Source organism: Dermacentor variabilis, chromosome 3 (assembly GCF_050947875.1).
Source record: "Dermacentor variabilis isolate Ectoservices chromosome 3, ASM5094787v1, whole genome shotgun sequence".
Lineage (NCBI taxonomy): Eukaryota > Metazoa > Arthropoda > Arachnida > Ixodida > Ixodidae > Dermacentor > Dermacentor variabilis.
This window is the reverse complement of record NC_134570.1, coordinates 44,472,024-44,490,601: the sequence shown is the minus strand read 5'-3', so window position 1 is coordinate 44,490,601 and position 18,578 is coordinate 44,472,024. Positions and strand designations below refer to the sequence as shown.

Here is an 18,578-nt window from a genome sequence, read left to right as displayed (position 1 = left end):
GATCTCCCATACTGTCTCGACTTCAAAATTTTGAGTAAGGACACCTGTTGTGACCGATGATGACGACGACTACGATTTTAATAATGACGATCAGGCGACTATCTTTGTGTGTGTGTGTGTGTGTGTGTGTGTGTGTGTGTGTGTGTGTGTGTGTGTGTGTGTGTGTGTGTGTGTGTGTGTGTGTGTGTGTGTGTGTGTGTGTGTGTGTGTGTGTGTGTGTGTGTGTGTGTGTGTGTGTGTGTGTGTGTGTGTGTGTGTGTGTGTGTGTGTGTGTGTGTGTGTGTGTGTGTGTGTGTGTGTGTGTGTGTGTGTGTGTGTGTGCGCGCGCGTGCGCGTGCGTGTGTGTGTGTGTGTGTGTGTGTGTGTGTGTGTGTGTGTGTGTGTGTGTGTGTGTGTGTGTGTGTGTGTGTGTGTGTGTGTGTGTGTGTGTGTGTGTGTGTGTGTGTGTGTGTGTGTGTGTGTGTGTGTGTGTGTGTGTGTGTGTTCCAGTGCGCATAGCCGACCTCGTACCTGCTCATTTTCAGCCGTCGTTTTCAAGTTTGAAAGATTCTAGCTTTATTTTATCGCCATTCGACTATGAGGTGTAACCGTTTTTATGCCAGCAGAACTACATATAGATATATAGTAACGATCGAAGCCTTCGGAAAGAGCAGTGACAACTGCATCGGCTCTGACGTGTCAGGGCACTCAGTTGCCGGGCTCGCTTCAGCTGGTCTTGGCGGAAATCACAGATGCGGGTCAGTGAGACAGGCTCTTTGTCTCGTCCTCAGCCACCTCCTCCCTGGCGGCAACCGCCGCCGTACAGATATCCACGTACTTGTTAATTTCACTTAGGAACCAACACTGGGTAAGAACAAAAAAAAAACATTAAGGCGTCACTCGTAACCGGTCGTTCCAGAAGCGCTATAGATATATCGGGCGTGAGTAAGCGAAGTTAGACGTTCCTCAGGCGACTCCTGCTAGCCCTACACCGACTAGTCGGGTTCCTTGACTCCACAAACCTGCCGAGCAGCTTTCAGAATTGCTCCGTGAGCCTCAGCGGCATGCTCGGATCTACCTAGCTCTTCAATTACACGCAGACAAGCCACTATACCACCTTGTGGTGGGCTTGCTTTGCTCTTCCTCGCCATAGCCCCACCAGCTGCCACCTTCCAACTCTCTCTCTCTCGAACCAACCCCAACTCCCGAAGGTGCCGAGCCATTATCCCAAAAAGGCTGCAGCATCTAGCACCTCTCCTTTCCTCCATCGAAAACAACTTGAACACACTCAGCAACACTTTGAGCAAACGCACCTCGCCGCTGCGCGTGTTATATGGCGGCGTCTCTGCTAAACGAGAAAGGAAAGTGTCCTTTCGAATTGGTGGCAGCGTTGATCGATAATTAAGCGAGCGCAATACATACTTGCAATTTCACCCAATTTTGGCAAGATACTAATTATTACCACGATCAACTGTCGTGAGCTAAGAGCAGACGACCACTGCGCCCACGCTGCGCGCTAGGAAGTGGCGAAGCGTCGGCGTTTCGAAAACGACACGGATTTCGTTTGCAGAAGAAGAATCGTTGTTCTCACAAAACCCACGTGACACTGCACTTGCCCGTCTGTGAGTGGTGCAAGCTTTGTTCCAAACAAACGCCCCTCCACGAAAGCGGAGGAAAATGCTGCCCGTGTTATTGTAGAGTGAGGGGACGTTCGCTTCTTGCTCAAAACCGTAAAAAAACAGAGAAAGTCATTCTGCGCTTACGGCTGCAAAGTTCTTAAGTTTTGTGGCCGGCCCTCTGCAACCAGCGGAAACCCTGCCCCAAGGGCTGCTTTTCCCAGCTACCGAAAGGCGGCGACACAAGTTTATGCCAGCGCCGCCTTCGCATCTGCTTAATTCCTGAGAGAAAAAGGCAAGTTCGCTTATCCGTCGTAACAACCAAGTAAGTAATCTGTGCCATGCGCACCATTGCACGATCCTGACCATTGAACGGGACGTTTCTGAAAATTTCAGTAAGAACAGAGCAATGGCAAACGCGAAATCACATTTTCCCACGATTTTATTGGGCAATTAAACGACAGTCTCTGTACTTAGCTTCAAGAATAAAACCAATAAGTGCGGTTGAATGCGCGCGATTTTCGGCGCGAAAACTTAACAGAAGAAAAGGAGTTCGATCGGAAGGCTCACCTCTAGTGCCATTAGTACTACAAATGGATATGACGGTAGTTGTTCAGAAGCCGAAATGCGCTGTAAACATGAAACAAATACCAAATCAACATACACGAGCGCGTCGGTTCAATAGCGCCTACCCAGGCGCAGCTTAAGCTTTGATAAAGCTAGAATACTAGTAAACCACTTGCCTAAAATAAAGTTAGGAGGAGATATATTACTGGCAGGACAAGTTGGCCACCGTTGCTGCAACGTAGGCCCACTTGTGGAAACAGGCAGAAATGCCATTGGCCCTGGTGCTTGTCTCTCTCGGCATTCATCCATGTATGCACAAGTGCGCTGCCTTTACAACAGTGTAACTTCAGCATTTCTTTGGCCGTAGTTTATTTTAATAGGAGTTCTGTGACGAAACGATAATTGCGAGGACAAAGGGGGCATCTTGTGCGAAGGCGCGAACTTTAGTTACAGGGACAGGAACAAAAAACGCGAGTACGAGAGCTAGACACTGTAATATAATTTACACCATTAAAATGAATAAGGGTATAAATGAGTCTTTAAGTCGCGAAGGGAGAAATTCAACCTTGTTGTTACGACATGCTGCAAGTGAAGCGCGAAAAAACAAGGACAGATAGAGGGCACAACACATGCGCTAATTTCAACCAATATTTCATTACAGATATTTATTAAAACAAGAAAATTCATAGGAGAATAAAAGTGTGCTGGATCGCATACGGCAGACATCGTGGGCTTCTGAGTGGAAGTTTACCATTATCATTGAAAAGGAAGGTGTACAATCAGTACATCCTTCCAGTTCTGACATATGGGGTAGAGACTTGAAGACATCAAAGAAGCTTCAGAACAAGTTAAGGACCGCGCAAAGCGCGATGTAATGAATATTTCTAGGCATAACGTTAAGAGACAGAAAGAGGGCGGTTTCGATCAGAGAGCAAACGGGTATAGGCGATATTCTAATTGACATCAAGAGAAAAAAATGGAGCTGGACAGGTCATGTAATGCGCCGGTTAGATAAGCGTTGGACCATTAGGGTTACAGAATGGATACCAAAAGAAGGGAAACGCAGTCGAGGGCGGCAGAAGACTAGGTGGAGCGATGACATTAGGAAATTCGAGGGCGCTAGTTCGAATAGGTTGGCGCAGGACAGGGGAATGGAGATCACGGGGACAGGCCTTCGTCCTGCAGTGGATATAAAGCAGGCTGATTATTATTATTATTATTATTATTATTATTATTATTATTATTATTATTATTATTATTATTATTATTATTATTATTATTATTATTATTATTATTATTATTATTATTATAACAAGAGTTTATTTATTACTGTCCGTCTGTCCCTGTTTCTCCTGGTTCCCTTGCACCATAACTCACACTCGTTCCACGTTAACATACATCCTTTGTAAGGGTGAAACTAACTCACACCGTTACAGTTTCCTTAGGTGTAAGGGTGCGAGTTATAAACCGATATACACATTTATTCACATTTAAGTATGTAAATTATTTGACAGTGTAACTGGCAACTCGTCGAGGGTAAAAGATCCGTCGAAGTGCCTGATGAGCAGCTTTGCTTTGTCACCCTGTGTTCTATCCTTTCAGAGAACCCAATAAACTATTTTAAATGTCTATATAGGTACAGATGACACCCAAAACCAGAAAGAACACGCAAATATGCAGTAGAAAAAAACAAGCAAAAGATGTAAAAATGTGAGAGCGCCATCCATGTATGCACGCAGCTGCCCGCGCGTTCAAGAACTTCACCAACGATTAGGATACTCCCAAGTGAGAAATTTGAGCGCAGATCTGCGTGTGTTTTCATTTCGCTGTATATATTGGCTGGCGCGGACAATCTGTCTCGTGCGGCACGTTGCAAACTGAGCCAAGTGTGGCGCGACTACCTCGCAAGTTGGGAGATCGCAAGAGCCTGCGCGTGGGTGATGCGAGGACGCAATTCACAGCAGCCGCCGCACACAGACATCCGCTCATGCAGCACTTTGTTTCCATATATGGCATCGGTGGACGCGCTCGTCGCATGCCTTATCGATGGCGTCATCAGTGCGCAGATCACACGCACTACTCTGGAGCCATCTCGCAGCGATCGATGCCGCAGAGCATGTCTTGCGCGGCACTACTCTTTCCGCCTCACCCTTTCACCACACTCTTCTCCTCCGCTTTCCTCCTCGCGCTCTCTTCGCACTCGCCGTCTTTCATATCTGACTGCACTCCGCGTTCGCTTTTTCATCCTTCGATGTGCTCGTTCGCTTACGCCGAGGGACGCCGGCGCTCAACGCAGGAACGGGCAACTAAGAGCTCCGCTCCAAAACATCAAAGCCTATCCGGCAATGCTACGGATGGCCTGTTAACACAATATTCGTAACGTGCCCTTGGTGCAGCTTCAGTGATAATGTGGGGAGCGGCCCTTTTTATGTCTGCTGTTGGCAGAAGTGTCGCTTAAGAATTCGGAAACGCTTACAATCGCGGCAGTGGAGCTCTCGGTGATACTGGTTGCTCTGTGAAAGCCCTTTGTTTTTACTTGTCCGATACATTACACGACAAATTCACGCATCTATCAAAAAATAATTATTACAGCTTTAAGCAAAATATCTTCGTACTCATTGTAGTACATTCCTTATATTTCACTGCTCTGCGGATCATTTGGCGCAAAAACAACTGTTCACTTATTTGGATACTCATCTTGGATGGTGTCTGCGTAATTTTTTCTTCTTATAGGAGCCGTCGTATAGCAACCTTATTGTCGACAGAAACGCCTAACAGTGAAACAATTTCGTGGGACCCAAAGCAAGAATATGTGTACTATAACCTTTCAACGCAAAAGTGGTTCAAGTACATTTCGAAATGAACGCAAGCAAGGCTATATTAATATCCGCAGCGATATATGCGTCGATTCCGCATCCCACCTATGTCATTCAGCGCCTGCAGATGGCAGCCGCTGTGGAAACGGCTGACAGTCTTTTCTAGGCGCATTTCTGTTTTCGAACTGGAGGTTTTGGCTTCCGAGGTTTAGTTTCGATTGAGAAATATTGTATTTGCTGACATCACAAGGGAAACCGCGAAAGAGCAAGCAAGAAGTGAGAAAACATCGTTTTCCGTGAATTCACTACGCTTGGGCATAGGCTAAATAAGCGCATGGTGTTTCTCTCAAAAAGTATACCGTAATTGCAGCTGGTTATTCCGCATTGGAGTTCCCTTTTATGACGTTTTTGCCTGTGGCTCGCAGTAACCAGCGCCAGAGCGATCAGAGGGGAGCCATTTCCTATTCCATTCAGAACGAGAACGTCAAAGGCTGCTAACTTCTTTGAAAATCAGTTTTGTTCGGTGTTATAAGGCATTTTTTAATGCGAAAACGTCACATTAAAGTGCCGAGTGTGCCGAGTGTTCCGGTTTTTCATGATGTAGTGTGACACAGGCAAAGTGGGAGTGGTCCGAATAATTTCGATCAAACGTGGAGCGCTTATGTCGTAAATAGATAGAAATAGATTGGAACATGTTTACATTATAGACGACCCTGATGGCAAACGCGACGCGAATACTTTTGCACCTTCTGAAACGTGTGCCAGCACCAGCGATTACGCCGGAATGTACACGATGAGTCATGCATAAATAGCCGACGCATTCGACCTGTGCTTGAGATTCTGACGAACGATGAATGGGCTCGCCGCCATCATTGTGCTTGGAGTGTCGCTTGAATTCCGGGGCACTAGTTCACGCAATAAAGGGTTAAGTTTGTGACTCGGTTTTGCCACTGTCTGGTTCGTCACCGTCACTATGCAACCTGGCATCTGGTGGAGGTGCTTGAAGCCCAAATCGAAATCAACACCGACGTGAGTATACCCTGTAGGCCTCGGCACCCTACGTGTACAAAGACTTCCTTGGGAAGGTTATGGCTTACTCTGGCCGGTCGTTGTCGAAAGCGTAAGCCAATCACTCCACGACGGAAAAAGATTGCCTTACATGCATTCCGGCTACGGTGAAATTTAAGGGGGTGCCTCGCACGGTGGAGTCGGAAACTCCAGAAGTTCAACATAACCGTGATCTACAAGTCCGTACGGAAGCGCTCCGATGCCGGCTGCCTGCGTCGTGCCCCTGTTGGGCCTCTGCCGCTGGACGAACGGGATGACGACACCTTCCTGAGGACAATAAGCGCATACAACTTCGCCGAATAGCAGCGAAGAGACACAGACCTACGAATCATTGTTAAGTAGTTCGATATCAAGACCAACTTTGTCACATTTAAAAATAAATTGTCGTATTTCTCGTTTCTGAATGACATCTTCGTAAAGGAGGGTTTCTCACCGCTCCACGATAACTACGTTATCGTTGTGCCTTGTGCACTACGGCCGGAGGTATCTGCGCGGCCTTCCTGATCATGTAACGGAAGGGTACGCCGAATCCTCCCGTACTCTTGCGAGGATTCAAGAGAAGCATGACTGGCAACGCCTGAGCGACAACGTCGCCCATTCCGTCAAGACAGCACCGAGTAGGCTGCGGAATTGCTAGAGCTAGTCAAATAGCCTCGCTAACCGTTTCAACGGATTAAGGCGGACTTCCCCATGTCAAAATCTGAGAATGCATGGATCGTCGTGACTACCCGATTACGTTACCCGTTACGCTGAAAGAAACGCCTTGTACACAAAGGTAGTGCCCCCCCACCCTTTTTTTTTTCTTCAATCGCAACTTACATAACCTCGCTCGTTGATGCTGCTGGCGATTTCGTTTTGGGCCGCTTTTCTCTCCGTAAATCCACCTGTTTCGCGACTCGTGTAAACACACGTTTTTCGCGCTCTGCTCTGGTACCATTGGAGAAGAGAATGTAGACACGTGTAAGCTCAATACATTGTACAAATCAAGTGGTGCAACCTTAGCCCGCCCTATTACGCTCGAAGTCTTCAGCGCAAGTCTAACGTGCGGCGTTTCTAAAACACGACCGTGTTCCCTTAGAGGGGATCAATCAGCTTCGCTCTTTTATTCATTTTTGATCCAACTTTCCCGTGTCCTAAACAGTGCTACCGTACCGTATTCCCCTGATACTATGCGTCATCCCGAGACGGGACTTGGAGCTCTTACCTCTCCACTATGCAGAAAGTACTGGGCGTAAATTTCGGCAATGGTCGGCTTCTGAAATGGCATTTTTTCGGTAGTTAGACAACAGAACAGTTGGACACGTTTTGGGGCTAGTTGGTTCATAGCTTTCAAAACATCAAGCGCCAACACGGACAGCACACTGAGAAAAAACAATGGCAAGACAAGCGCCTTGTCCTCTCATTCTTCTTTCTCAGTGCCCTGCCTCTGTTGGCACTACATCTTTTGAAAACAACATAACAGCTCGGCAATGCGTAAAGCGACGACATGCGGAGGCCTACAATTTGTCTCACCGTATTGGCCTCTACGATGACCTTAAGCGTGAAGTAGACGACGACACCTACGAGACGCACCGCAACGCCTCTGACGCATATAGTCATCCACCGCACGCTGTCCTGTATGCACACGTGACCATGGCTCGCGTTACACCGTGTCCTTGCTGACAGCTTGCCGACAAATGCTCCTCTGACAAGAACCTTGCCGCAAGGCAACGCCTACAAATTTCTGTCAGCTATGTTGTTACTTTCTTTATTATTTTAAAAGGAGGACACATGGGAAGAGAAGCTCCTTTAGAACCAGCTGTCCCAAAATTTGAATTATGCACTTCTCAGAAAAAAAATAAAGACGATAAAGAACGCGAACTAGAAAAAACGAAACAGCACGCGCTAGAAGCACGAACGCAAGTCGGCACGCCAACGCATGTGCTTACGTAACAAGTAAAACAAGGCACGCTGCACGCAACACCGAGATCAAACGCTGCCTCTTTAATACACAAATAGTGTAATTAAATTCAGTAATTGGGACAGTCACTAATCGCACTAGAAGGGGGCGTAGTGCACCCAAGTCTTTCGCATGGGCACATATTTGCGGCAGCAGTATTTGCTCATAAGCAGGACTGCAGAAACGACAACGCGGTCAAGAGAAAACAACAGCAGGGCAGACATATACTCTTACTCATAGGCAGTCCATCGTGACAAAAGAGAAAAAGAACGGGCGCTGAGAGTATATCTGACTCTGCTTATCGAGGCATGATGACACTTTGCTAACGGAGAGGGGACGTTTGTCAAGGTTATTTAAACGGTCACGGGGGCGAACCGTCTGCTGGTCACATTGAGGGCATTCCACCATAACACGCTCCACTGTGTTCTTTGAGAAAGCTTATTATAGCATCAGCATTAGGAGTGTCAAAGGAGAAGGAAGTCTATGTGTAATGTGGGAATGTAGTCACGTGGTAGAGGTGCATATACAGGGTGGGACAGAGTTTAAAAATGTGCGAACGCCACGTAGCTGGAGACAACCAAGGTAATATTCTTTACCGTCATTTGGAGATACACACATATTTTTGTCATTCAGCCTAATTAGATCATTAGTCTTAATTACTCAACTCATGAAGAATATAATTAGATGAAAAGTGTCAATGAGAAATTTGTAGAGCGACATGAAAAACTCCCGATACAGCTTCTTGTTGCTCAATACGTGCTACATAAAAGCGTTTTTCCAAACGTGAAAGAAACCCGCAAATGCGCGCGAAATTGCTGCGCGACTCGCCGCTCGAGGCACTTTGCGTGTATTCCCGGGCCCCATGGTTTAAATCATGGATCTGGGACCTAAAAGAGGTGCGACGTAATGCGCACGCATTTCATGCGTACATTTAACACTGCTTCCTTATTTATTTATTTATTTATTTATTTATTTATTTATTTATTTATTTATTTATTTATTTATTTATTTATTTATTATTTACTCCCCTCACGGCCAAAACAGCAGAGCAGAAAGGGGGAGGGGTTACAGGCAGCACGAAGCATACATGTAGAATTTCTTCACATCAATACATCACGTGTAAGGCTTTTGTTGCTCTAATGCATCGTGATTCATGTTTCTCTATCCCCGTATACGCACCGTGCCGGCAGCGACGATCCAGGTGACGATGAACCCTACGTGTGCCGCGCTCAGGAAACAGCTGAAGCCCCAGGACAGCCAAACGTACTGGCGTCCTGCACGTACCGTGGGTTGTTGGCGCGAGCTGCCTCATGCACGATCTAACAACAACAACAGTAGTTGAAAGACGAAGAGAACCAATAGCAGCAGCAGCAGCAGCAGCAGCAGTAGTAGTAGTAGTAGTAGTAGTAGTAGTAGTAGTAGTAGTAGTAGTAGTAGTAGTAGTAGTAGTAGTAGTAGTAGTAGTGGTGGTGGTGGTGGTGGTAGTAGTAGTAGTAGTAGTAGCAGTAGTAGTAGTAGCAGTAGTAGTAGTAGTAGCAGCAGCAGCAATGATAGTAGTAATAGGAGTATGAAGGAGAGCTGCAGCAGTATTAGTAGTAGTAGTGGTAGTAGTAGTAGTAGTAGTAGCAATGGTAGTAGTAATAATAATAATAATAATAATAATAATAATGCCTTTATTTTCCATCCCAAGGATGAGGGAGGGGGAGAGAAAAAGCTAGATATCCAGCTTGACGGGCTCTCGCCTCCCCGATACAATACATGATGTTTAGAAAAAAAAGGCAAACAGTACAAGCATGTGAGTACAGACAAAATATCACAATATCACAATATCACAAATGAAAATTTTTACAAAAAATGTACAATTCAAAAAAAAAAAAACAAAGCGATGCGCATATTATCATATCGTATATTTCAAACAGAAAGTGCTGCCCTTCCACTTATAAGTGAAACAAAATGACGCAAATCTTTTGACCGGGTGCGTTGGAGATTTAAATTGTAATGTTGGCACAGGTTTAAGAGATGTGGAAGAGTGTTTCTGAGCATATGTTGTCCGTAAACTGTTCTGAATGAATGTATGTGCCAAATATCGGTGTTTCTAGTTGCGTAAGCGAAATTTCTTTTCTGCAGTGATGCCAGTTGTGCAATGAACGAGACGTTATTTTTGACCTCGGTAATGTATTTAGTGATTAGGCGGTATGCGTACAGGTCATGAATCGGCATTATGTTGTCTTTCATAAAGAGCGGTTTAGATGGGTGGTCATATGCTACATTGTATATTATTCTGAGCATTCTTTTCTGCTGAACGTGTAATTTTCGTAAATTCGCGAAGGATGTTTCCCCCCAGACTAAATGACAGTAATTTAGATGCGAACAGAACAATGAATTGTGAAGGAGCAATTTCACTTTTATAGGGAGGATGTCCTTATGAGTGTAAATCGATCCGATGACACGTGACAGTTTAGATGCTACGTAATTTGTGTGGTCATCCCACGTCATTTTCTCATTGAAAAGTACACCTAGTACTTTAAAGGAATTTACTATCTCTATTTTAAAATTATTAAGAATGATATCATCGTTAATATGAACATCCTTGTTTTTTGGACGGTAAATAATGGCCTTTGTTTTGGAAGTGTTAATTTTTAGAGCGTTATATTTTGTCCACTGCTCAAGCTGCCTAAGTGCTGTATTTGCTTTCATGACCACGTTCGAGGCAGACGCGGCTGAAAAGAATAAGCTGGTGTCATCAGCATATATGACCATTTTTATTTCTCTGTCTATTTGTGTTATGTCATTCACGTATATGTTAAAAAGAAACGGGCCCATAATGCTGCCTTGCGGTACGCCGGAAGAGAGAGTTTTAACATTAGTAATATTAGTAACATTAGTAATAGTAGTAGCATTAGTAATATTAGTACTAGTGTGAGGAAGAGGACGAGCAGCCGCCGCAGTAGCAGTAACAGTATACCGGCGGCGGCGGCTGTGCGCTTACTATTCGCCTCGCACTCCATCGCCGCATTGCACATGAACCCCGCCTGCACAGCCAGGACCACGAGCATGACCACCTACGAAGCCGAAGGAGATGCTGCATGATCTGCCACGACATACGCCCGTGTCGTACCAGCGAAGAAAAGAGCAACCGACGGGCTCCAGTGACTATTTGATTGCCCTAACTCAATCATAGGGCGAGCAGCAGTTACGCAGAGGCCCATGACGCTCTCCAACCACTAAGTCAAACGACGAGCGTCGTCTTGCAACAAGTACTTATGTAAGACGGAGGCTACGTCACGCATATAGCGAGGCGGTATGCGTTAACGCTCTGCTAAAACTGTCTTATATACCGACTGCAGCGCACACCTCACAGGCGACGCGCTTCGGCGTTGGCAGCACGGAGTGTCGTAATTTCAATCCTGGGGTTCCACGCGCCAAAAACAACGATTACATTTGGACGCATGGTGTAATGGGGACTACGGATAGATCTAATGACCGGGAGATCTTTAACGTGCCTCCAATGCACGGCACACGGGCGTTTCTTGTATTTCGCCCAAATCGAGATGCGGCCGCCGCGGCCGGGATTTCATCTCGCGACCTCGCGGTTCTAGGAGCGCAACACAAGTGTGTTGCCATATTGCTTCAATGCTAATCGTACTAACGTCGATACTGATCGTGAGACGGGTTCGGCTGGAATTTTGGCGGAAAATTTTATCGGCAACACCTCGCCCCCCCAACCAGTTTTCTTTTTTCTTTTTTCTTTTTTTCCCTAAGGCCTCCGCTGACGCGATGAGATGCAGCCAAGGGTTGAGCGACGTTCGTGCACCTGCAGTGGCTTCGTTTCTTTCAACAATCGCCTGGACGCGCGACTTATAAGTAAAATCCCGTTAATGAATCACCCTGGTTCTTACCGCGTACGCGACGCCCATCCTCCTAGCAGAGTTCCTGGTAGACGCCGTGCAGCATTCCATGACGAAAGGCAGCTGTTCCTCTTCCTCTTCGTCTTCTGCTTTTATATCTTCCATACCCCCCCTCTAAATCAACTACTCGCGGAGCAGACAAAGCTACGGGGCGCCAGTCCGGCGCTGGGCAATTATTTTAATGTGATTAGCATTCTTTGCCTACTTCAGGCATTTTGAGCCTGCCTGCTTATCTATCTATCTATCTATCTATCTATCTATCTATCTATCTATCTATCTATCTATCTATCTATCTATCTATCTATCTATCTATCTATCTATCTATCTATCTATCTATGTTTGTATCTGTTTTCGCACATACTTGGAACACTGGTAATCCATGGTCGAATGGGTGGTGCATGAGGCTGCTGCGCTCAGGGAACAGCACTCGAAGCCAACCATCGTGCCCAACTAGGGTCAATGGATATGTGGCAGTGCGTGCCTGTCTGCCGCCGTGAAACTCTTTCACGCACGCCGACATGGGTCCCTCTAAGTGCGTGGCTCGCTAGATGAATTATTAAATGAAATGGTGCAATGAAACACCTCGACGCTGACTTAGAACAGTGGATATGTGCCGTTCGATATGTGCCACTCAAGAATGAACGTCTTTGACGCCAACTTGAGTAACTAAACAATCTGCCACTGGGAATCTGTCGCTCCACATTGACGAAAAAACACCCCTTAAATATATCACGTGCTCAGCAGAATTGAACGCACGCCTCATGGGCACCTTAAGGACAGGAACGCGAGGCTTTAAAAGGCTGCACCATAAATTCATTGAGTATGTTCCGCTGTCCATGAACCTCTCGCCAACTTGGGTCGTTGAGCCTCTGCCTGCGCGGCAAGCGAGGGAACAATTCTCGTCGCTCGCACACACAGGCGCGGCGCGCTACTGGTCTCGGGATCCGCCTCTGGATGACGCAGCGTTTTCAGAAAGGAGCACCAGAGAGCATCTTGGTAGCCGCATGGCGCCTATCTATCTTATTTTTAATATTGCGATAAAGACTTGCCCTTAAGGCATAATTCTGGGTGCGTATATCTGTATTATATGTGTGCAGTGAGGCCTGTGTTGAGTATGAAGTCTGTTGTCATGTATCCAGCGGTCATAGCTGGTTGTCACACTGTAGCGGAGGCCGGCTTGCAGTAGGAGACGCGAGCATTCCGATTGTAAATCCGTACATGTCCATATTAGGTGGTATGCATCTGCTTCCACCACAGGAACGGAGCAGTATGGACACGTAGCACCCAGTGGTAAATGAGACCAGTTCCACCTTGAGATAACAGCCGGTGTAAGGCGTATGGCGCGTATCTAAGAGTTCGCTATGACCGGTGCGACGCATATCTTGGAGGCCACTTGCAGGCTACGCGGTGGGGCGCTAGATGGCGCCAAGTGTTCTTAGGGAAGCGCGAGAAAGTAGTCCCGCTGCCGTACACTACTCATGCTACATAACTAATTTCGACGGAAGCAATACGTTGTGTCGCTATATTCATCCAATGCAAGACGCATTACCATCGACAGTCATCGTGGGATGGGTTCTGTCAATGCCTCCTTTACTAGATGCCTGCCGCGTCGCTAGTCTTCTCATTGGAGCGGAGGTTCCCGTAGTTCAGGGTAATCGCGGAGAGACGGCGCTCGCAGCCGACCCACTTCCTGTTGTGGAGGAAGTGACGATTACTAAGCAGGCGTTCGCTTGACCAATCGCTTGACGAGAGATTGTAGGTCCTGCCTCCGGGGGCTTGCAGCGGCCACCGCAGCTAGAGCTCGCAGCCGACCCAGGTTAACCCGGGTGGGCAAGAGTAAAGAGGAGCGGGGCAGGAACCAGCATCTCGGCTCACGCGGCAGGCATCTTGTAAAGGAGGCATTGGTTCTGTTCACTTCCCCCATGGTTCTGTTGCATTTGATTGCGATAACAATTATATAGTGTAGGAGCCGGCGATAGTGGCCTCAGCGTCTGGCGTCGCACAGAGGGTCGCTCTCTAGCCTACGCCGCCGGAGCGTTTCGTAACGGATAGCTGGCCTACGTTAGTCACACGAGGCTAAACGGGCCCACGCCGTCGTCCGGTTTGCTTGACGAGGGTTATTTCTTTAGTGATGAGTACGAGGTCGAGAGGATGAGGAGCGGAACAGGGGGCTTATTTACGTGGGAAAGTCATACCTATTTACATAGAACAAGCGGTACACGTACTGGCTGGAGCAGGAAGCGCAGTACATCGTTCTCGTAACATGATCTAAGCATCTCAGCAGACTACGTCTTTCCGGTGAGCACACAAGCGCACTAGCACACTCCAGCACGCCAGAGCACACCATCACACACTGTACATTAAAGGTGTCCGCTTTTAACTCCTTTGTTCTTCCCAGATCCCTAGACCAGGGAAATCCGCAACAACACCGTATCCCAGTCGGAGGGCTCGTAATCGCCGTCAGGCCGAGAGCGCGCACAATCACTCCGGCACCTTTGCTCATGAAATGCTCATAAACAGAGGTGTCACTCTTTCATTTCCGCATCTTGGCTCCTGAGTGAACAATTAGCTGAGCACTTTCGGACGGCTAGCAGCGGCCGCAACAAAACGGCGTAGGTCGTACTTCCCAGGAGTTCCTAGCATCGCCGCTGGAGACCAAGGGCCGTCCAAAAAAAACCCGTCAAACGTGTCTCGCCTTGGTGTCGCCGGTGACCTGCCCGAAGCGACATATTGTGACCTTCAGGAAGCGATTCGCCGCTGTAGGGCAGCAGACGCTGGAAGGTCGCTTTCCCCGGCTAGCCGATCGTAACAATTAACAGTCCAGGCGCATTTCTGCCGTCGTCATCGCCGTGATGTTCCGTATAAAGTACAAGGGAGATAACATAGTCACCGCGCACCGTATGCTGTATGTGTGAGCGAAAGCGTGCGAGGGTGAACCGACGACGGCGGCTCAATCTCGCGCGCCTGTTGGACTATCATGCCTGTAGGTTCTGTGCAAGTCGCACCTTGCGAATTTTGTGACACCGTTCATTTTGAGAAATCCAATTAGTTCAATAACATACTTCTGCTAGGCGGACAGCCTACAAGAATGAGAACGGAACTCCAACGTACGGCTACTGGAAAATGGCTTTGTCTATGAGTTCGCGCTAAACAATTGTTTTCTCGTATATCCGTATTACAATCCAAAGCTATCATGTTCCCGTCTAGTTTTAAGTTATACATTGCGCAGTTTCTGACGCAATTTACTTTTAAACATTAGCTTATCAAGTCACTTGCCGTTGGCGGACGTCCTAGAAGAATGACGATATATGCTGCACTTCCACACCGTTGCTTGTCTAACCTCCGCACAAGCTTAGTTGTACATCCATTGACATCGGGCGGAACGGAGGCGTTCTTTCTTTATGCATCAAATGTTTACAAGACGCCCCATATTGATGCAGATGTCGTGAGTTGCGCCATATTGCGGTCGACGGCTCGCACGTACAAGAAAATTTAATTATTTAAACTTATTTTAAGCAACCTTCGGTATTGATATTTCGTAGATATTGTATGCAGTGGTGACAGAAATCGATCTCCCATACTGTCTCGACTTCAAAATTTTGAGTAAGGACACCTGTTATGACCGATGATGACGACGACTACGATTTTAATAATGACGATCAGGCGACTATCTTTGTGTGTGTGTGTGTGTGTGTGTGTGTGTGTGTGTGTGTGTGTGTGTGTGTGTGTGTGTGTGTGTGTGTGTGTGTGTGTGTGTGTGTGTGTGTGTGTGTGTGTGTGTGTGTGTGTGTGTGTGTGTGTGTGTGTGTGTGTGTGTGTGTGTGTGTGTGTGTGTGTGTGTGTGTGTGTGTGTGTGTGTGTGTGTGTGTGTGTGTGTGTGTGTGTGTGTGTGTGTGTGTGTGTGTGTGTGTGTGTGTGTGTGTGTGTGTGTGTGTGTGTGTGTGTGTGTGTGTGTGTGTGTGTGTGTGTGTGTGTGTGTGTGTGTGTGTGTGTGTGTGTGTGTGTGTGTGTGTGTGTGTGTGTGTGTGTGTGTGTGTGTGTGTGTGTGTGTGTGTGTGTGTGTGTGTGTGTGTGTGTGTGTGTGTGTGTGTGTGTGTGTGTGTGTGTGTGTGTGTGTGTGTGTGTGTGTGTGTGTGTGTGTGTGTGTGTGTGTGTGTGTGTGTGTGTGTGTGTGTGTGTGTGTGTGTGTGTGTGTGTGTGTGTGTGTGTGTGTGTGTGTGTGTGTGTGTGTGTGTGTGTGTGTGTGTGTGTGTGTGTGTGTGTGTGTGTGTGTGTGTGTGTGTGTGTGTGTGTGTGTGTGTGTGTGTGTGTGTGTGTGTGTGTGTGTGTGTGTGTGTGTGTGTGTGTGTGTGTGTGTGTGTGTGTGTGTGTGTGTGTGTGTGTGTGTGTGTGTGTGTGTGTGTGTGTGTGTGTGTGTGTGTGTGTGTGTGTGTGTGTGTGTGTGTGTGTGTGTGTGTGTGTGTGTGTGTGTGTGTGTGTGTGTGTGTGTGTGTGTGTGTGTGTGTGTGTGTGTGTGTGTGTGTGTGTGTGTGTGTGTGTGTGTGTGTGTGTGTGTGTGTGTGTGTGTGTGTGTGTGTGTGTGTGTGTGTGTGTGTGTGTGTGTGTGTGTGTGTGTGTGTGTGTGTGTGTGTGTGTGTGTGTGTGTGTGTGTGTGTGTGTGTGTGTGTGTGTGTGTGTGTGTGTGTGTGTGTGTGTGTGTGTGTGTGTTTTTGTTCCAGTGCGCATGTTCCAGTGAAAGATTCGAGCTTTATTTTATCGCCATTCGACTATGAGGTGTAACCGTTTTTATGCCAGCAGAACTATATATAGATATATAGTAACGATCGAAGCCTTCGGAAAGCGCAGTGACAACTGCATCGGCTCTGACGTGTCAGGGCACTCAGTTGTCGGGCTTGCTTCAGCTGGTCTTGGCGGAAATCACAGAGGCGGGTCAGTGAGAGAGGCTCTTTGTCTCGTCCTCAGCCACCTCCTCCCTGGCGGCAACCGCCGCTGTACAGATATCCACGTACTTGTTAATTTCACTTAGGAAACAACACTGGGTAAGAACAAAAAAAAAACATTAAGGCGTCACTCGTAACCGGTCGTTCCAGAAGCGCTATAAATATATCGGGCGTGAGTAACCGAAGTTAGACGTTCCTCAGGCGACTCCTGCTGGACCCTACACCGACTAGTCGGGTTCCTTGACTCCACAAACCTGCCTAGCAGCTTTCAGAATTACTCCGTGAACCTCAGCGGCATGCTCGGATCTACCTAGCTCTTCAAGTACACGCACACAAGCCACTATACCACCTTGTGGTGGCCTTTCTTTTCTCTTCCTCGCCATAGCCCCACCAGCTGCAACCTTCCAACTCTCTCCCTCGAACCATGTCCCCACCTCCCGAAGGTGCCGAGCCGTTATACCAATAAGACTGCAGCATCTAGCAGCTCTCCTTTCCTCCATCGAAAACCATTTGAACACACTCAGCAACACTTTGAGCAAACGCACCTCGCCGCTGCGAGTGTTACTATGGCGGCGTCTCTGCTAAACTAGAAAGGAAAGAGTCATTTCGAATTGATGGCAGCGTTGACAGATAATTAAGATGGCGCATTACATACTCGCTATTTCACCCAATATTTGCAATGTGCTAATTACTACCACGATCAACTCTCATGAGCGAAGAGCAGACGACCACTGCACCCAAACTGCGCGCTAGGAAGTGGCGAAGCGCCGGCGTTTATAAAACGACACGGATTTCGTTTGCAGAAGAATCGTTGTTTTCACAAAACCCACGTGACACTGCACTTGCCCGTCTGTGAGTGGTGCAAGCTTTGTTCCAAACAAACGCCCCTCCACGAAAGCGGAGGAAAATGCTGCCCGTGTTATTGTAGAGTGAGGGGACGTTCGCTTCTTGCTCAAAACCGTAAAAAAACAGAGAAAGTCATTCTGCGCTTACGGCTGCAAAGTTCTTAAGTTTTGGGGCCGGCCCTCTGCAACCAGCGGAAACCCTGCCTCAAGGGCTGCTTTTCCCAGCTACCGAAAGGCGGCGACACAAGTTTATGCCAGCGCCGCCTTCGCATGTGCTTACTTCCTGAGAGAAAAAGGCAAGTTCGCTTATCCGTCGTAACAACCAAGTAAGTAATCTGTGCCATGCGCACCATTGCACGATCCTGACCATTGAACGGGACGTTTCTGCGAAATTTCAGTAAGAACAGAGCAACGGCAAACGCAAAATCACATTTTCCAACGATTTTATTGGGAAATTAAACGAAAGTCTCTGTAATCAGCTTCCAAAATCACACCAATAAGTGCGGTTGAATGCGCGCGATTTTCGGCGCGTAAACTTAACAGAAGAAAAAGAGTGCGAACGGAAGGCTCACCTCTAGTGTCATCAGTACTGCAAATGGATATGACGGTAGTTGACCAGAAGCCGAAATGCGCTGTAAACATGAAACAAATACTAAATCAACATACACGAGCGCATCGGTTCAATAGCGCCTACCCGGGCGCAGCTTAAGCTTTGATAAAGCAATGAATGAATAGAATTTATTGATAGGAAAGACAGAGAGGTCTACCTGAGCTATTGCGCTCTAGTCTGCTACTCTGCACTGGGGAAGAGGTAAGGGGAGTGAAAGTATTGGAATGGATGATGATGATAAGAGAAGTGGTGAGTGCTTATGTACATGAGACAGTTGCCTCGCTAGAGCC

General features: G+C 47.3%; 1 protein-coding gene across 1 annotated transcript; it reads right to left on the bottom strand.

The window, feature by feature from the left end:
- Positions 1-738: 738 nt before the first annotated feature.
- On the bottom strand, positions 739-11,998 carry LOC142574492 (uncharacterized). Its single transcript, XM_075683555.1, has 7 exons — positions 11,885-11,998; positions 10,975-11,047; positions 9,165-9,259; positions 7,559-7,660; positions 7,251-7,301; positions 2,166-2,225; positions 739-843 (listed from the first exon to the last, which is right to left on the bottom strand). The coding sequence occupies exons 1-7, from the start codon at positions 11,996-11,998 to the stop codon at positions 739-741; spliced, it is 600 nt and encodes a 199-aa protein (XP_075539670.1).
- Between the last annotated feature and the right edge of the window lie 6,580 nt (positions 11,999-18,578).

Excerpts from the sequence above, each read along its gene's own strand:
- LOC142574492 (XM_075683555.1), bottom strand. The coding sequence starts at position 11,998 with ATGGAAGATATAAAAGCAGAAGACGAAGAGGAAGAGGAACAGCTGCCT. Across the intron at positions 7,302-7,558 it reads TCATCGTAGAGGCCAATACG|AAGCCGACCATTGCCGAAAT; the intron begins GTGAGACAAATT and ends ATGCCATTTCAG. Across the intron at positions 2,226-7,250 it reads ACTTTCTGCATAGTGGAGAG|CGCATTTCGGCTTCTGAACA; the intron begins GTAAGAGCTCCA and ends TCATGTTTACAG.